Genomic DNA, 15,664 nt, shown 5'->3' on the forward strand with positions numbered 1-15,664 from the left:
ACCATATTAGCAATAGAATGAACAAAGCTCCCGGTGGAAATTATGTATGCCCACTGACCGGGAACAAACTCGGAAAAGAAAACATGAATAAAACTTTTTTATATATATTTTAAACAACTAGTTATACACAAGTATAGCAAAAGCGTTGGTTGTGTACAGAAATACTTCAGTTCAATGTTGAATGGATTTGTGTCAAGTGATTGTTTGCGGAATGAAAGAGCAGACACTAACAATTTGGTAGGAAAGTGCAAATTGGAACAGAAGCAGCCACACACTGCCATATCCCTCTGAAATAAGAACAGATGAATATAAAATGCTTGATAAAAAACAGGGGAAGTCAAACAATATGCTACGGATAAGAAATACGAATGAGAAAATAAAGAGCTATATTGTTAAAATTATAATACTCCTCCTTATTAAGATGCATCTGTATGTTAAGTTCGAAGTCAATACCTCATTACATTTGAAGTTATGCTCCGGACAGAAATTATTAGAAAACTGAGCACTAAGCATTACTTCTTTAAATACCAAAAAACAGATTTATAGTGCCTATGCACTGCCCATTTCCACAATTAGATATATTTTTATTTGAAATTTAAAGTTTCTTTTTCAAAAACATTTGAAGATTCCATACTACAACAGAATTGTTTTCTCCATAGCGCAGTGTCTTTTGAAACCACGAGAAAACAGTACACCTCCATTTTCATCTAGAATGCTAAGGTTCAAGGTGTGTTTAAACATCAAATAATGAAGTCTAAATACGCAAACGATTTTGCAAATGTAATGTTCAAATCCTAAAGTATGATTTTCATCTGTAACAAACTGAAAATATCAATATATTGAAATGCTTTTTCCGGTTACATTTAGAGCATTCGGTAGCATGAATATTTATTTCGTGTAGGCCATTATCAAAATTGGAACTCCAATGATATACAAGGAGACGTCAGGGACGACCCAATCCGATCGCTAAATTTTCTAGTACCCGGCATTTGTGAAAGCAGGCCATGTTAAACCAATCGCCACGACTCGAACTAGTATCTAAACAAAAGCTGAAGACAGCCGAATAAAAGAAGCTAAAGAAAGTTTCGCGCTTTTAGGCTTGGTAGGAGGGGACAAATGAATTGTTGTTAACTTACTCCAAAGACAGAAGTTTCTGAACCTTAATGCATGATGATTTCGTCAAAAGAGATATAAGTTCAAAACGTCTTTCTGGCACTCACTTATTCCTCTCAGCTTGCTTTAATTATTACGTTGAGGAAATTAATTAGCACAAATTGCTACGCATATCGAAACACATTTTTCTTAAAAAATACTTATTTCTTATACTATAAGCTGGAATTTGGCAAGCTTCTAATTCTTGGAACACTTAGCAGAAAGGCATCAATCATCGCATATCAAATATAAGAGTATTATGTTGGCATTGACATGCAGTTAAGAGAACTGTTATAAAAAGTCCTAGACGAAATCTCATTTATGCATTTCAAAACAACTTTTGTTCAAAGCGTGCTGTGCCAAACGTTTCACCTGGTACATTTCGAAATCATTTGTACCGCCAATCGCGTGGTACATTCTCAAAATATTTTGTAATACATACAATCGGAGCATGTTTGGCTATTAAAACAAATAAACCTCGGATCACATGTTGAATGTAGACTACCAAGTACGAACACAACATGTATAATAATAATGTATAATATAATGTATAGCCTTATTTCATACTTATGTCACCTATTGATATTGGTACCGTTGAAAATTGTCATGGAAACCCCTTTTCAATGGTGTATGAAATTCCAAACCTTTGTAGCTCAATTTTATTAAACACCCGAACTTTAAAGGAACTAGACATCAGAAGGTTCAAAAATCGGCAAACACGGTATTACCAAAAATAGCGCATAATGGTTTCCAAGTTTATAGTGTGTATATTTAGCATGTTAAAGTCATGTGATTAGTACAAATACATATATACCGACGTTATTTTGGGATTGACTGGGATTTACGTGGTGCCTAGACAAACCCAGTAAATTCCGAATTGCAAATATATGCAAAAACTGCGAAAGATGTATTTGTCGTAAGATTCAATGCGTTTTACACAACGATATCAATTTTAATCATGTTTTTGACGATTTTTCTTCTTCCCTTTGAATGGTATCATCTGGTCGCCAGTCCCTATAAACTGTATTTTCTCAAAACATATAAGACCGACCTGGAGTAATGGAAATAAAAAGACGAAATTTAGAAGGATTTCTTTTTTTTTTGTTTTCGTTCAAAGTGAATTGTATAACGAAGCAAAATTTATCAGAGGGTAAATCTAAATTTCGAAGGCATTAAAGCTGGTATTGCTTATAGGCTAAACCAAAAATCCCAAGAATATGGAAATGACTTTAAAAGTCGAGTTGGAAAACAATATGATAATTGCCGTTTAGCTGCGTTTGAGCCACCTGTTACCTCATATCTTTGAAGCCGAGGTTAATTACTGATGAGTTTCCCGAAACTATTTAAGTGATAAAATTTGTAGGCAATTTAAGTTGTCAGCTATTAAAACGTGGGTAAAAATCCTCCATCACCATAACAATTGTGTATATGTCGGTGAGGGCAACGTTTGCATAATGAAAATATATATACATTCTCTTTGAACAAATTTATCACGTTACAAAGATCACTAATTATAATGAAGTAGCAAAACTAACGAGTATACCATAAACAATATATAAAAACGTTAGTATATGCACACTGTTAACTGTTAATCTAACATCTCGATCCCTTCAATCCCACGTTGTATAATTCAATAAGTTTGTCATTAAAATAATTAAATGGAATACTAACACATTGACTAACACTTTTGAAATCATTGGAGAAAAAGAAGTGCTTATTTTTGGAAGTTCTGTATATGTTAAATTACTCTCTGCAGTATTGAACTTCACCATATTGCTGTTATTTGGGGTGGTTGTGTTTTTGGTGTGCGTTTTTCATAAATTTGTTTTGTGCATGCTTTATGGCAAACGCATATTTGTTTCATCCACACTGACGCGATGTTATACTGAAAATCAACTCTTACCGAATGTTATCTTGTTACCAACATTAGATTTAATATTCATTTTTTTAACTTTGTGGTAAAGATAATGGAATCGATGTTTCATTTGTTAGAGAAATGCGGAGGAATATCATTGCATGATTGGTATCCCGAAGTTGATGTTCCTTGATTGAAAATAATAAATGTCATAGGTCTGGCTCCAAGAAATCCCCCTTGAGAGTATTCGATGCACATTGCATTATCTCAAACGCTCAGTCGAGTATGTTATGTCGGTTGTAAAGCCGAAAACTTGACATAAACTGAAATATAAATATATCTGATAAACAACTCACAGTTATAACTAGATATCAACACCATATGCGCCCGTTTCTTGTATTGCCGAATATCATATAAACTCAACGCCATGTTCGCCCGATTCCCTGATTGCCGATTTTCATTTAATCTCAACACCATTTTCGCCGGATTCTTTTATTACTGATTTTCATTTAATCACAACACCATTTTCGCCCGATACTTGTATTGCCGTTTAATATTAATCTCAACACCATGCTCACCCGAGTCTTGTTTAGTCGATTATCGTTTAATCGCAACACCATTTTTGCCCGATTCTTGTCCTGTCGATTTTCAATTAATCTCAACACCCCTTTCGCCCGATTCTTGTCCTGCCGATTTTTAATTAAACTCAACTCCAATTTTTGCCCGATTCTTGTCCTGCCGATTTTTAATTAAACTCAACACCACTTTCGCCCGATTCTTGTCTTGCCGATTATCGTTTAATCTCAATACCATTTTTGTCCGATTAGTTTGTTGCTGAATATCATTGTTTCTGGGTGTAGTATATACTTTTTGCAGGTTTCCATATTGCATTTGAAATATATGTGAGTGCTCAATGCAAGAAAGTCCATTGGCTGAGAATGTAGGTTGTTATTTAGGTTCATGATAAACTGCATATGATTGCGTTTAAACCTTCACCTGTTGTTTCGGCTAGATGCAAGATGCATTCAGTTTTGATTATTTTATTTGCGTGTTAATATGATTACTGTGCCTTTTTCAACTTGTCTAAATGTTGATCTTGAGTCGTTACGCGGTACTTTCAGACATTGATCTTACATGTTTGAAATTGCACCACCTGCATTTAACATTTGGACGTTTAAATAGGTACACGACTTCAGGTTACTCTATTCTGGTGCACGCACGATAACCGATCTCATGTTGAAGGCCAGGGGTGAAATTGTACAAAGCGCAATTAATGTGATAGACACCAGAACATACCGCACAACATTACATGCAGTGAGTTATTGTGATAGACACCAGAACATACCGCACACCATTACATGCAGTGAGTTATTCCAGTAGAGCTGATAGGTTTAAGTGCATGATTGATTTGCTTTTGAAATTCGGAATGGAATTCCATTTGTGTGTATCATTAAATTGAAACGTTTATGAATGATGGAACCCGGAAATGGTTCGGAAATAGAAATTTGCAGTGGAACTTTGTATTGCTTTCGGTTCCATATCTAAGGTGATATGTTTTCGGTGTCTTGTTCAGTACACGTATTATACATTATGTCATTGTTACTACATTCAAGCGTTCAAAACACTACAATCTATGTCCGTCCACTTTGTTAAAACACAAATTTATGCTGAATTATTAATATGGCATACACAATTCAAAATACCTTGTTTAATTTAAATACCCATTTCTAGTTTTCAAAGATCATTGAATTGAAAAAATGGCCATCTAAATTATATTCACAGTTTACTGTATGTGTTACAACTCTCCAACTTCAAAATCAAACCCCAGCGGGCACAGGGCTAGGACACAGATTTCTGTTATCTGCCATTGTATATCACCCCATTTCCTTAAACCAAAGCTGCACGTAATCAAAGCATACACAGCCGGATACAGCCACTTTCGAAAAATTAATTAACACTTCATTTATTAATACTTTCCAACTAAGTTGTCCATATTAGTGCTCTGTTTAAATATCACATGTAATATGAACAAACTATGAGATGGCTTCATACACTCTTGCACAAAGGTGTTTTACACATTGTTATATAATAGATGCCATTAAACGGAAAGTAGAACATACCACACCACTGTTAGTTAGCTTATACTAAATTATTTAAGCTCGATTGTGGCGAAAGCTGATAACTTATAGAATCACTCTCGATCCCGTTTCCTGGGAAGAAACCAGAACTCTGTCCCTTTTAAGAGAGGCGGACACCTATACCACTCGACCACTCTTATCCCTAAATCACTATTAAGGAATATCAAAGATGTCTTAGATATAAACGCTAGTGTCGTTGAACATCATCCTGATATGTTTTATACATGCATGTAGTTTAATCTACATCCATATCACAATTATAAACAAAACGAAATATAAAAAATCGGTAAAATACATAGCTCTTTTGCAAACTCAACATGTTTGAATCAATATCAAGGACATCACTTTTCCAAACGAGTTTGTCTAGTCTTTGAACCATCCTTCGTGCTTTGTGATGTTTGTTTCCTAGACATAAAAAACCCTGAATGAATAATTAATTTGTCATTTTTCACAGACAGTTTACATTTGCTTGGATTTCATTAATTATGGAAATATCAACTATGATATATATCTAAAACCCCAAGAAATATTGATAATCTTTGAGCCGTGCTGTCCAAGGGTGCAAGATTACAAACTGAATTGGCGCCTACAACTTCTCGTGATTTCTGTAACCAGTTCTTAATGTCAAGATCTACTTTGTATAAAGCCGCCTGGTAGGAAAACAACAATATGTCTGTTTTATTGCCAAATTAATGTGAATTACAGAACCGTCTTGCAGTTCTAGACATCATGCCGTTTCTAAAGTCACGATAACTATGTAAAAATATTGTTTGACCTTTTCATACAAGGAGTGAATTTTTATTATTTGCAGGTTATCCTGAAGACTTCCAAGGATAATTACGAACGTCTAATGAAGGAAAAAATAATGGTTTTTAAGGAAAATATTCCTCGGACGACCGGCATATATTAGAAGACATCTACAAATGCATTTTCACGGTTGGACAAACAATGCTTTGTTAATGAGGAACGGACCTTGGATAACCGTGTGTCTCCTTACTTCTGAAAGTGCTCGAGAGAGCCAGCTATATGCTCCTACTGACGGTGTTGGGGCGCCTCATGTTCAAGCGACAGGCAGTTGCCACCGCGGTCACAGGGAGATGGCGTAAAAGGCGCTCCAGCGCCGTGAGGGTAGGTGACGGTTTCAATTTTTTAAGAGTGCATTGTGTTTAAACGGTATTCGCCTGGTTTTCCAACGAGACAATCAACGAGACAATCAACGAGACAATCAACGAGACACTCAACGAGACACTCAACGAGACACTCAACGAGACAATCAACGAGTCACTCAACGAGACACCCAACGAGACACTCAACGAGACACTCAACGAGACATTCAACGAGACACTCAACGAGACAATCCACGAAACACTCAACGAGACAATCAACGAAACACTCAACGAGACAATCAACGAAACACTCAACGAGACAATCAACGAGACACTCAACGAGACAATCAACGAAACAATCAACGAGACACTTAATGATACACTCAAGAAAACACTCAACGAGACACTCTACGAGACAATCAACGAGTCACTCGACGAGACACTCTACGAAACACTCAACGAGACACTCAACGAGACACTCAACGAAACACTCAACGAGACACTCAACGAGACAATCAACTAAACACTCAACGAAACACTCAACGAGACACTCAACGAGACACTCAACGAGACACCATCAAGACACTTAACGAGACACCCAACGAGACACTCAACGAGACACCCAACGAGACACTTAACGAGACACTCTACAAGACACCCAACGAGACACTCAACGAGACACTCAATGAAACACTCAACGAGACACTCAACGAGACAATCAACGACATTCAACGAGACACCCAACGAGACACTCAACGAGACACCAACGAGACACTTAACGAGACACTCAACGAGACACCCTCCGAGACACTTAACGAGACACTCAACGAAACACCCAACGAGACACCCAACGAGACACCCAACGAGACACTCAACGAGACACTCAACGAGACACCCAACGAGACACTCAACGAGACACCAACGAGACGCTCAACGAGACACTTAACGAGACACTCAACGAGACACTCAACGAGACACCAACGAGACACTTAACGAGACACTCAACGAGAAACCCAACGAGACACTTAACGAGACACTTAACGAGACACTCAACGAGACACTTAACGAGACAATTAACGATACACCAACGAGACACCAACGAGACACTTAACGAGACACTCAACGAGACACCCAACGAGACACCCAACGAGACACCAACGAGACACTCAACGAGACACCCAACGAAACGCCAACGAGACACTTAACGAGACACTCAACGAGACACCCAACGAGACACCCAACGAGACACTCAACGAAACACTCAACGAGACACTCAACGAGACACCCAAAGAGACACTCAACGAGACACCCAACGAGACACTTAACGAGACACTCAACGAGACGCTCTACGAGACACTTAACGAGACACCAACGAGACGCTCTACGAGACACTTAACGAGACACTCAACGAGACACTCAACGAGACACTTAACGATACACTCAACGAGACACCAACGAGACACTTAACGAGACACTTAACGAGACACTCAACGAGACACTTAACGAGACAATTAACGATACACCAACGAGACACCAACGAGACACTTAACGAGACACTCAACGAGACACCCAACGAGACACCCAACGAGACACTCAACGAGACACTCAACGAGACACCCAACGAAACGCCAACGAGACACTTAACGAGACACTCAACGAGACACCCAACGAGACACTTAACGAGACACCCAACTAGACACTCAACGAGACACTCAACGAGAAACCAAACGAGACACTCAACGAGACACTCAACGAGACACCAACGAGACACTTAACGAGACGCTCTACGAGACACTTAACGAGACACTTAACGAGACACCCAACGAGACACTCAACGAGACACCCAACGAGACACTTAACGAGACACTCTACGAGACACCCAACGAGACACTCAACGAGACACTCAATGAAACACTCAACGAGACACTCAACGAGACAATCAACGACACTCAACGAGACACCCAACGAGACACTCAACGAGACACCAACGAGACACTTAACGAGACACTCAACGAGACACCCTACGAGACACTTAACGAGACACTCAACGAAACACCCAACGAGACACCCAACGAGACACCCAACGAGACACTCAACGAGACACTCAACGAGACACCCAACGAGACACTCAACGAGACACCAACGAGACGCTCTACGAGACACTTAACGAGACACTTAACGAGACACCAACGAGACACTTAACGAGACACTCAACGAGAAACCCAACGAGACACTTAACGAGACACTTAACGAGACACTCAACGAGACACTTAACGAGACAATTAACGAAACACCAACGAGACACCAACGAGACACTTAACGAGACACTCAACGAGACACCCAACGAGACACCCAACGAGACACCAACGAGACACTCAACGAGACACCCAACGAAACGCCAACGAGACACTTAACGAGACACTCAACGAGACACCCAACGAGACACCCAACGAGACACTCAACGAGACACTCAACGAGACACTCAACGAGACACCCAACGAGACACTCAACGAGACACCCAACGAGACACTTAACGAGACACTCAACGAGACGCTCTACGAGACGCTCTACGAGACACCAACGAGACACCAACGAGACACTTAACGAGACACTCAACGAGACACTCAACGAGACACTTAACGATACACTAAACGAGACACCAACGAGACACTTAACGAGACACTTAACGAGACACTCAACGAGACACTTAACGAGACAATTAACGATACACCAACGAGACACCAACGAGACACTTAACGAGACACTCAACGAGACACCCAACGAGACACTCAACGAGACACTCAACGAGACACCCAACGAAACGCCAACGAGACACTTAACGAGACAATCAACGAGACACCCAACGAGACACTTAACGAGACACCCAACTAGACACTCAACTAGACACTCAACGAGACACCCAACGAGACACTCAACGAGACACCAACGAGACACTTAACGAGACAATCAACGAGACGCTCTACGAGACACTATTCGAGACACTTAACGAGACACCAACGAGACACTTAACGAGACACTTAACGAGACACTCAACGAGACACTTAACGAGACAATTAACGATACACCAACGAGACACCAACGAGACACTTAACGAGACACTCAACGAGACACCCAACGAGACACCCAACGAGACACTCAACGAGACACTCAACGAGACACCCAACGAAACGCCAACGAGACACTTAACGAGACAATCAACGAGACACCCAACGAGACACTTAACGAGACACCCAACTAGACACTCAACTAGACACTCAACGAGACACCCAACGAGACACTCAACGAGACACCAACTAGACACTTAACGAGACAATCAACGAGACGCTCTACGAGACACTTAACGAGACACTTAACGAGACACTCAACGAGACACTCAACGAGACACCCAACGAGACACTTAACGAGACACTTAACGAGACACTCAACGAGACACTTAACGAGACACTTAACGATACACCAACGAGACTCCAACGAGACACTTAACGAGACACTCAACGAGACACCCAACGAGACACCCAACGAGACACTCAACGAGACACTCAACGAGACACTCAACGAGACACTCAACGAGACACTCTACGAGACACTAAACGAGACACCCAATGAGACACTTAACGAGACACTTAACGAGACACTCAACGAGACACTTAACGAGACACTCAACAAGACACCCATCGAGACACTTAACGAGACATTTAAAGAGACACTCAACGAGACACTTAACGAGACACTCAACGAGACACCCAACGAGACACTTAACGAGACACTTAACGAGACACTTAACGATACACCAACGAGACACTAACGAGACACTTAACGAGATACTCAACGAGACACCCAACGAGACACCCAACGAGACACCAACGAGACACTTAACGAGACACTCAACGAGACGCTCTACGAGACACTTAACGATACACCTATAAGACACCGAAAAGGACACTAAACAAGACAAGACAAAACGGGGCTTACAACAAGACACTCAACGAGACACACAACGTCACTAGGCAACATACACATGTAACATTTCTTTTAAAGATCCTATTGATTAACTGTCTAAATTAGCGCCTTGGAAATATCAGTGGAAAGGTAATTCACTGGTGGTTATTCCGGCCTTAGAGATCTTACAGTTATTCTTCGATCATGTCAAGTCATCTTTGCACAAACCTGACGTGTTCGCTGAATCGTTGAATAGTTCACTAGGATAAAGCCTGCCGTATGCACTTCTTGTCCTAGCAGACAAAATGCATGGCAAGTAGCAAATATTAATTTTTGAACAGAGTAAGTGGCTGTTTTATTAAGTTTGGCTTATAGTGTCAATGAACGTTATGCAATTCCAGCAGTGTTCGACAACTAAAACAGCAATAACTCCTGTTACGCCATCAACTATAAATGTGTGACTTAATGTTGTCACATGTACATGTATTTTAGAGTCAATACTGCATTGTGCATTGACCTGGAATAGTCTAATTTGATATATTAAAACAAACTTCCCTGAAAATTGGTCTTTGTTAACATTTCAGTTTCTCTTAAAAGTAAGGTCATAATAACGGGTTCTCCAGACGAGTGCTAGAACATTTTTCGTATCTTGGATTTTATTAAATTAGTCTGTTATAATTATATTTAACCTATTGTCGGATTTTTTTCTGAAAGAGTTGTTTGATTTAGCTCGTATTGTGTGTTTAATATTTAATAACTCTGTTGATATTAAAAACTAGCAAGATCAGTGAAGACATTTTTTAAACTTTAGTCTTTGACATTATTCTTTATTCGGAATAATTAAGTTTTCGTATGTTTTGTTTGAAAATGTAAATATATGTTGGTGGACTTAAAACTTGTTGCTGGTTTCTCTTTCATTGTTTCTTTTAGTGATCGTAGCAACTTTTCTAGATGTTGGCAGATCAACGAATCAATTCGGCTTTAATTGTTTCTGTGTTGAGAAACGACACCGGTCATCATGTTCTATTTCAGTGTTAATGTAACTTTCACATAAACTCACATTTTGTTCTTTACCGCTCATTAGAATACAATGATTTGTTATCGTGTTCTGCAATAGTAAAAGGGAAAAGGCCATAATGTAATCATTTTTTAGACGAATTCACAAAACAACGAATGTCTTGTGTGTACATAAGCTTGATATTCTTGTTATAACACCATTGTTAGATTCGGGATGTATTCATATAATCTGTCAAGTGTCGGGATTCATGATGATCAGTACGAGTGTTTTGGTAACTATTTTGGTAATTGTGCTATTACGCTAAATAATTGGAATGTAAAACATTAAACAGTTGAGTTTGAAATCTAATACACACATTTTATTTGATATTTCATTAATAGAAGAAATCATTATTGCGTTTTAAGGAAAGTGATATATGATAAACCTCTAAAACACTAACCTGCCATTCTATATGATAAACCCCTTACACAAATATCTGAAATTCTATATGATAAACCTCTTCAACATATTCCTGACATTCTATATGATGAACTCCTTACACAAATACCTGACATTCTATATGATAAACCCCTTACACATATTCCTGACATTCTATATGATAAACCCCTGACACAAATACCTGACATTATATATTATACACCCCTGTCTCAAATACCTGACATTCTATATGATTAACCCCTGACACAAATACCTGACATTCTATATTATAATCCCCTTACACAAATACCTGGCATTCTATATGATTAACCCCTTACACAAATACCTGACATTCTATATGATAAACCCCTGACACAAATACCTGACATTCTATATGATAAACCCCTGACACAAATACCTGACAGTCTATATTATAAAACCCTGACACAAATACCTGACATTCTATATATAAACCCCTTACACATATTCCTGACATTCTATATGATAAACGCTTGACACAAATACCTGACATTCGGTGTTATACACCCCTGTCTCAAATACCTGACATTCTATATTATAAATCCCTTACACAAATACCTGACATTCTATATGATAAACGCTTGACACAAATACCTGACATTCTATATTATAAATCCCTTACACAAATACCTGACATTCTATATGATAAACCCCTGACACAAATACCTGACATTATATATTATAAGCCCCTGACGCAAATACCTGACATTCTATATTATATTCCGTGATTTATTCAGGGCTACATTCCACTAATATTTACACTTAAAAGGGAAACTAGCTGTAAACGAAATAATACGCTTCAAGAATACATTCATCTCTTTATGATCGAATCAAGTCTTGGCTTTAACTATTTTTAAATTTAATTTGCATCACGTCTATCATCGCATGTTGACAACTATAAAGAATCAGCAAATATTAAAGCTTTAAAACAAATTTTCAAGCGGGGAGTAACTGCCATGGAGTTAACCATATCGTTCCGTTATAAGGAACACCAGACACCCGAAATGCTGTATACTTCATGAACATCAATTCGCAGCAATAGAACATAGGTGTTGAACATGCTGGACAACTTGTTTGTGTGACATCTTCAAACGTGCTAAGGCACTACGAAAACATCTTTCTTTTTTAAATAATGTTCTTGTTGTGTTTCAAAACATCTCACCATTAAACTCTAACAAAAACGATGTACGATTAATTGGACGAAAATTAATTCATTACTAAGCCGCACATATACAACCCGGAAAGACCGTCTCATAAAGACACCTCGCTACCGCGAGGCGCAATTCACTTTTTGTATTGACAGCTATGTAAATGAAATGTCCGTCTTCACTGGGCCGGTATGAAAGAAAATACTTGTTTTAAAAATATCTGAAAAGAAGAAGCCTAAAACATGTTTCGTTGCTGTGAAATACCTTTGTACCAAGACACAAGACCGTGTACATGTTTCCTTGATTAAGATCGCTCTATGAAATTATTTTTAGAAATGAATTCATCAAGAATGCCTATGGGTTGTATACCTTCATTGATTTTATAGACAATTTTAAGACCATGAAATCTCAAGTGGGTGATAACAAGCTATGTCGACTGTTTTACCAATCCAACCTCTCACAAGTTATCTCAAGTTATGTCAATTCCACATACTTTACAAGCATAAAACAGCTTCATAAAGTTGCACTGCATCCATTGTTCTCTGAATGATTTAAGATTGCCGTACGTTTGCAATGCCTATGAATTGCAGAAACTACCAGAATAATACTGCATGCACACGATAGCAAATCATTATTAATATGTCTTCGATTATTCTACAGACTTGGCAGAAGATTTCAAATACTTGTATGAAGTTCATTTATTGGGATATTTATTTCACAAATTCATTAATCTTTTATATGAAAACTACAGAAACATTTAAGCTAAGGTTGATTTATGGTTACTGTCAGCTGATGTCTACAAACAGGTTTATAAAGGGTTGCTTTGGACGCTACCCGCATTCTACAAATGAACACCCGCGCGAACATAACACTCAATGTTATTTTCATTTTATTTAATATTGTTTACGTATTAAAACAAACGTTAGCATACATTTTTTCTAGAAATACTTACTACAGTTGAGTAAAATCAAACTGCATTATGTTCGGAACCAACTTCTTACTACAGTTGAGTAAAATCAAACTGCATAATGTTCGGAACCAACTTCTTACTACAGTTGAGTAAAATCAAATTACATTATGTTCGGAACCAACTTCTTACTACAGTTGAGTAAAATCAAATTACATTATGTTCGGAACCAACTTCTTACTACAGTTGAGTAAAATCAAATTACATAATGTTCGGAACCAACTTCTTACTACAGTTGAGTAAAATCAAACTGCATTATGTTCGGAACCAACTACTTACTACAGTTGAGTAAAATCAAATTACATTATGTTCGGAACCAACTTCTTACTACAGTTGAGTAAAATCAAACTGCATAATGTTTGGAACCAACTTCTTACTACAGTTGAGTAAAATCAAATTACATTATGTTCGGAACCAACTTCTTACTACAGTTGAGTAAAATCAAATTACATTATGTTCGGAACCAACTACTTACTACAGTTAAGTAAAATCAAATTACATAATGTTCGGAACCAACTACTTACTACAGTTAAGTAAAATCAAATTACATAATGTTCGGAACCAACTACTTACTACAGTTAAGTAAAATCAAATTACATAATGTTCGGAACCAACTACTTACTACAGTTAAGTAAAATCAAATTACATAATGTTCGGAAACAAATACTTACTACAGTTGAGTAAAATCAAACTGCATAATGTTCGGAACCAACTTCTTACTACAGTTGAGTAAAATCAAATTACATAATGTTCGGAACCAACTTCTTACTACAGTTGAGTAAAATCAAATTACATTATGTTCGGAACCAACTTCTTACTACAGTTGAGTAAAATCAAATTACATTATGTTCGGAACCAACTACTTACTACAGTTAAGTAAAATCAAATTACATAATGTTCGGAACCAACTACTTACTACAGTTAAGTAAAATCAAATTACATAATGTTCGGAACCAACTACTTACTACAGTTAAGTAAAATCAAATTACATAATGTTCGGAACCAACTACTTACTACAGTTAAGTAAAATCAAATTGCATAATGTTCGGAAACAAATACTTACTACAGTTGAGTAAAATCAAACTGCATAATGTTCGGAACCAACTTCTTACTACAGTTGAGTAAAATCAAACTGCATTATGTTCGGAACCAACTTCTTACTACAGTTGAGTAAAATCAAACTGCATTATGTTCGGAACCAACTTCTTACTACAGTTGAGTAAAATCAAATTACATTATGTTCGGAACCAACTTCTTACTACAGTTGAGTAAAATCAAACTGCATTATGTTCGGAACCAACTTCTTACTACAGTTGAGCAAAATCAAACTGCATTATGTTCGGAACCAACTTCTTACTACAGTTGAGTAAAATCAAACTGCATTATGTTCGGAACCAACTTCTTACTACAGTTGAGTAAAATCAAACTGCATTATGTTCGGAACCAACTTCTTACTACAGTTGAGTAAAATCAAACTGCATTATGTTCGGAACCAACTTCTTACTACAGTTGAGTAAAATCAAACTGCATTATGTTCGGAACCAACTACTTACTACAGTTGAGTAAAATCAAACTGCATCATGTCCAAACCCAAATACTACAGTTGGGTAAACCAAACCACATTATATTCGAAACCAAACACATACTACAGTTGGGTTAGCCAAACTGCATTATATACGGAACCAAATACTTTCTACATTTGGATAAATCAAACCTGATTATATTCGGAACCAAATACTTACTTCATTTGGATAAATCAAACCTGATTATATTCGGAACCAAATACTTACTTCATTTGGATAAATCAAACCTGATTATATTCGGAACCAAATACTACTTTCAATTACCAGTACGATACTCGTAA

At 37.6% G+C, this 15,664-nt stretch overlaps 1 protein-coding gene across 7 annotated transcripts in view; it reads left to right on the forward strand.

Annotated features, from left to right (window-relative positions):
• Positions 1-15,664, forward strand: part of LOC128229627 (uncharacterized) — a 112,182-nt gene that overhangs the window by 74,519 nt on the left and 21,999 nt on the right. For all 7 annotated transcript variants that reach the window (XM_052941386.1, XM_052941390.1, XM_052941387.1 and 4 more), the window contains one exon: positions 5,957-6,273. In XM_052941386.1, the coding sequence (XP_052797346.1) occupies positions 6,172-6,273 (102 nt within the window). In that variant the 5' untranslated portion in view covers positions 5,957-6,171. The remainder of the gene's footprint in view (positions 1-5,956; positions 6,274-15,664) is intronic.

Source organism: Mya arenaria, chromosome 4, assembly GCF_026914265.1.
Source record: "Mya arenaria isolate MELC-2E11 chromosome 4, ASM2691426v1".
NCBI lineage: Eukaryota > Metazoa > Mollusca > Bivalvia > Myida > Myidae > Mya > Mya arenaria.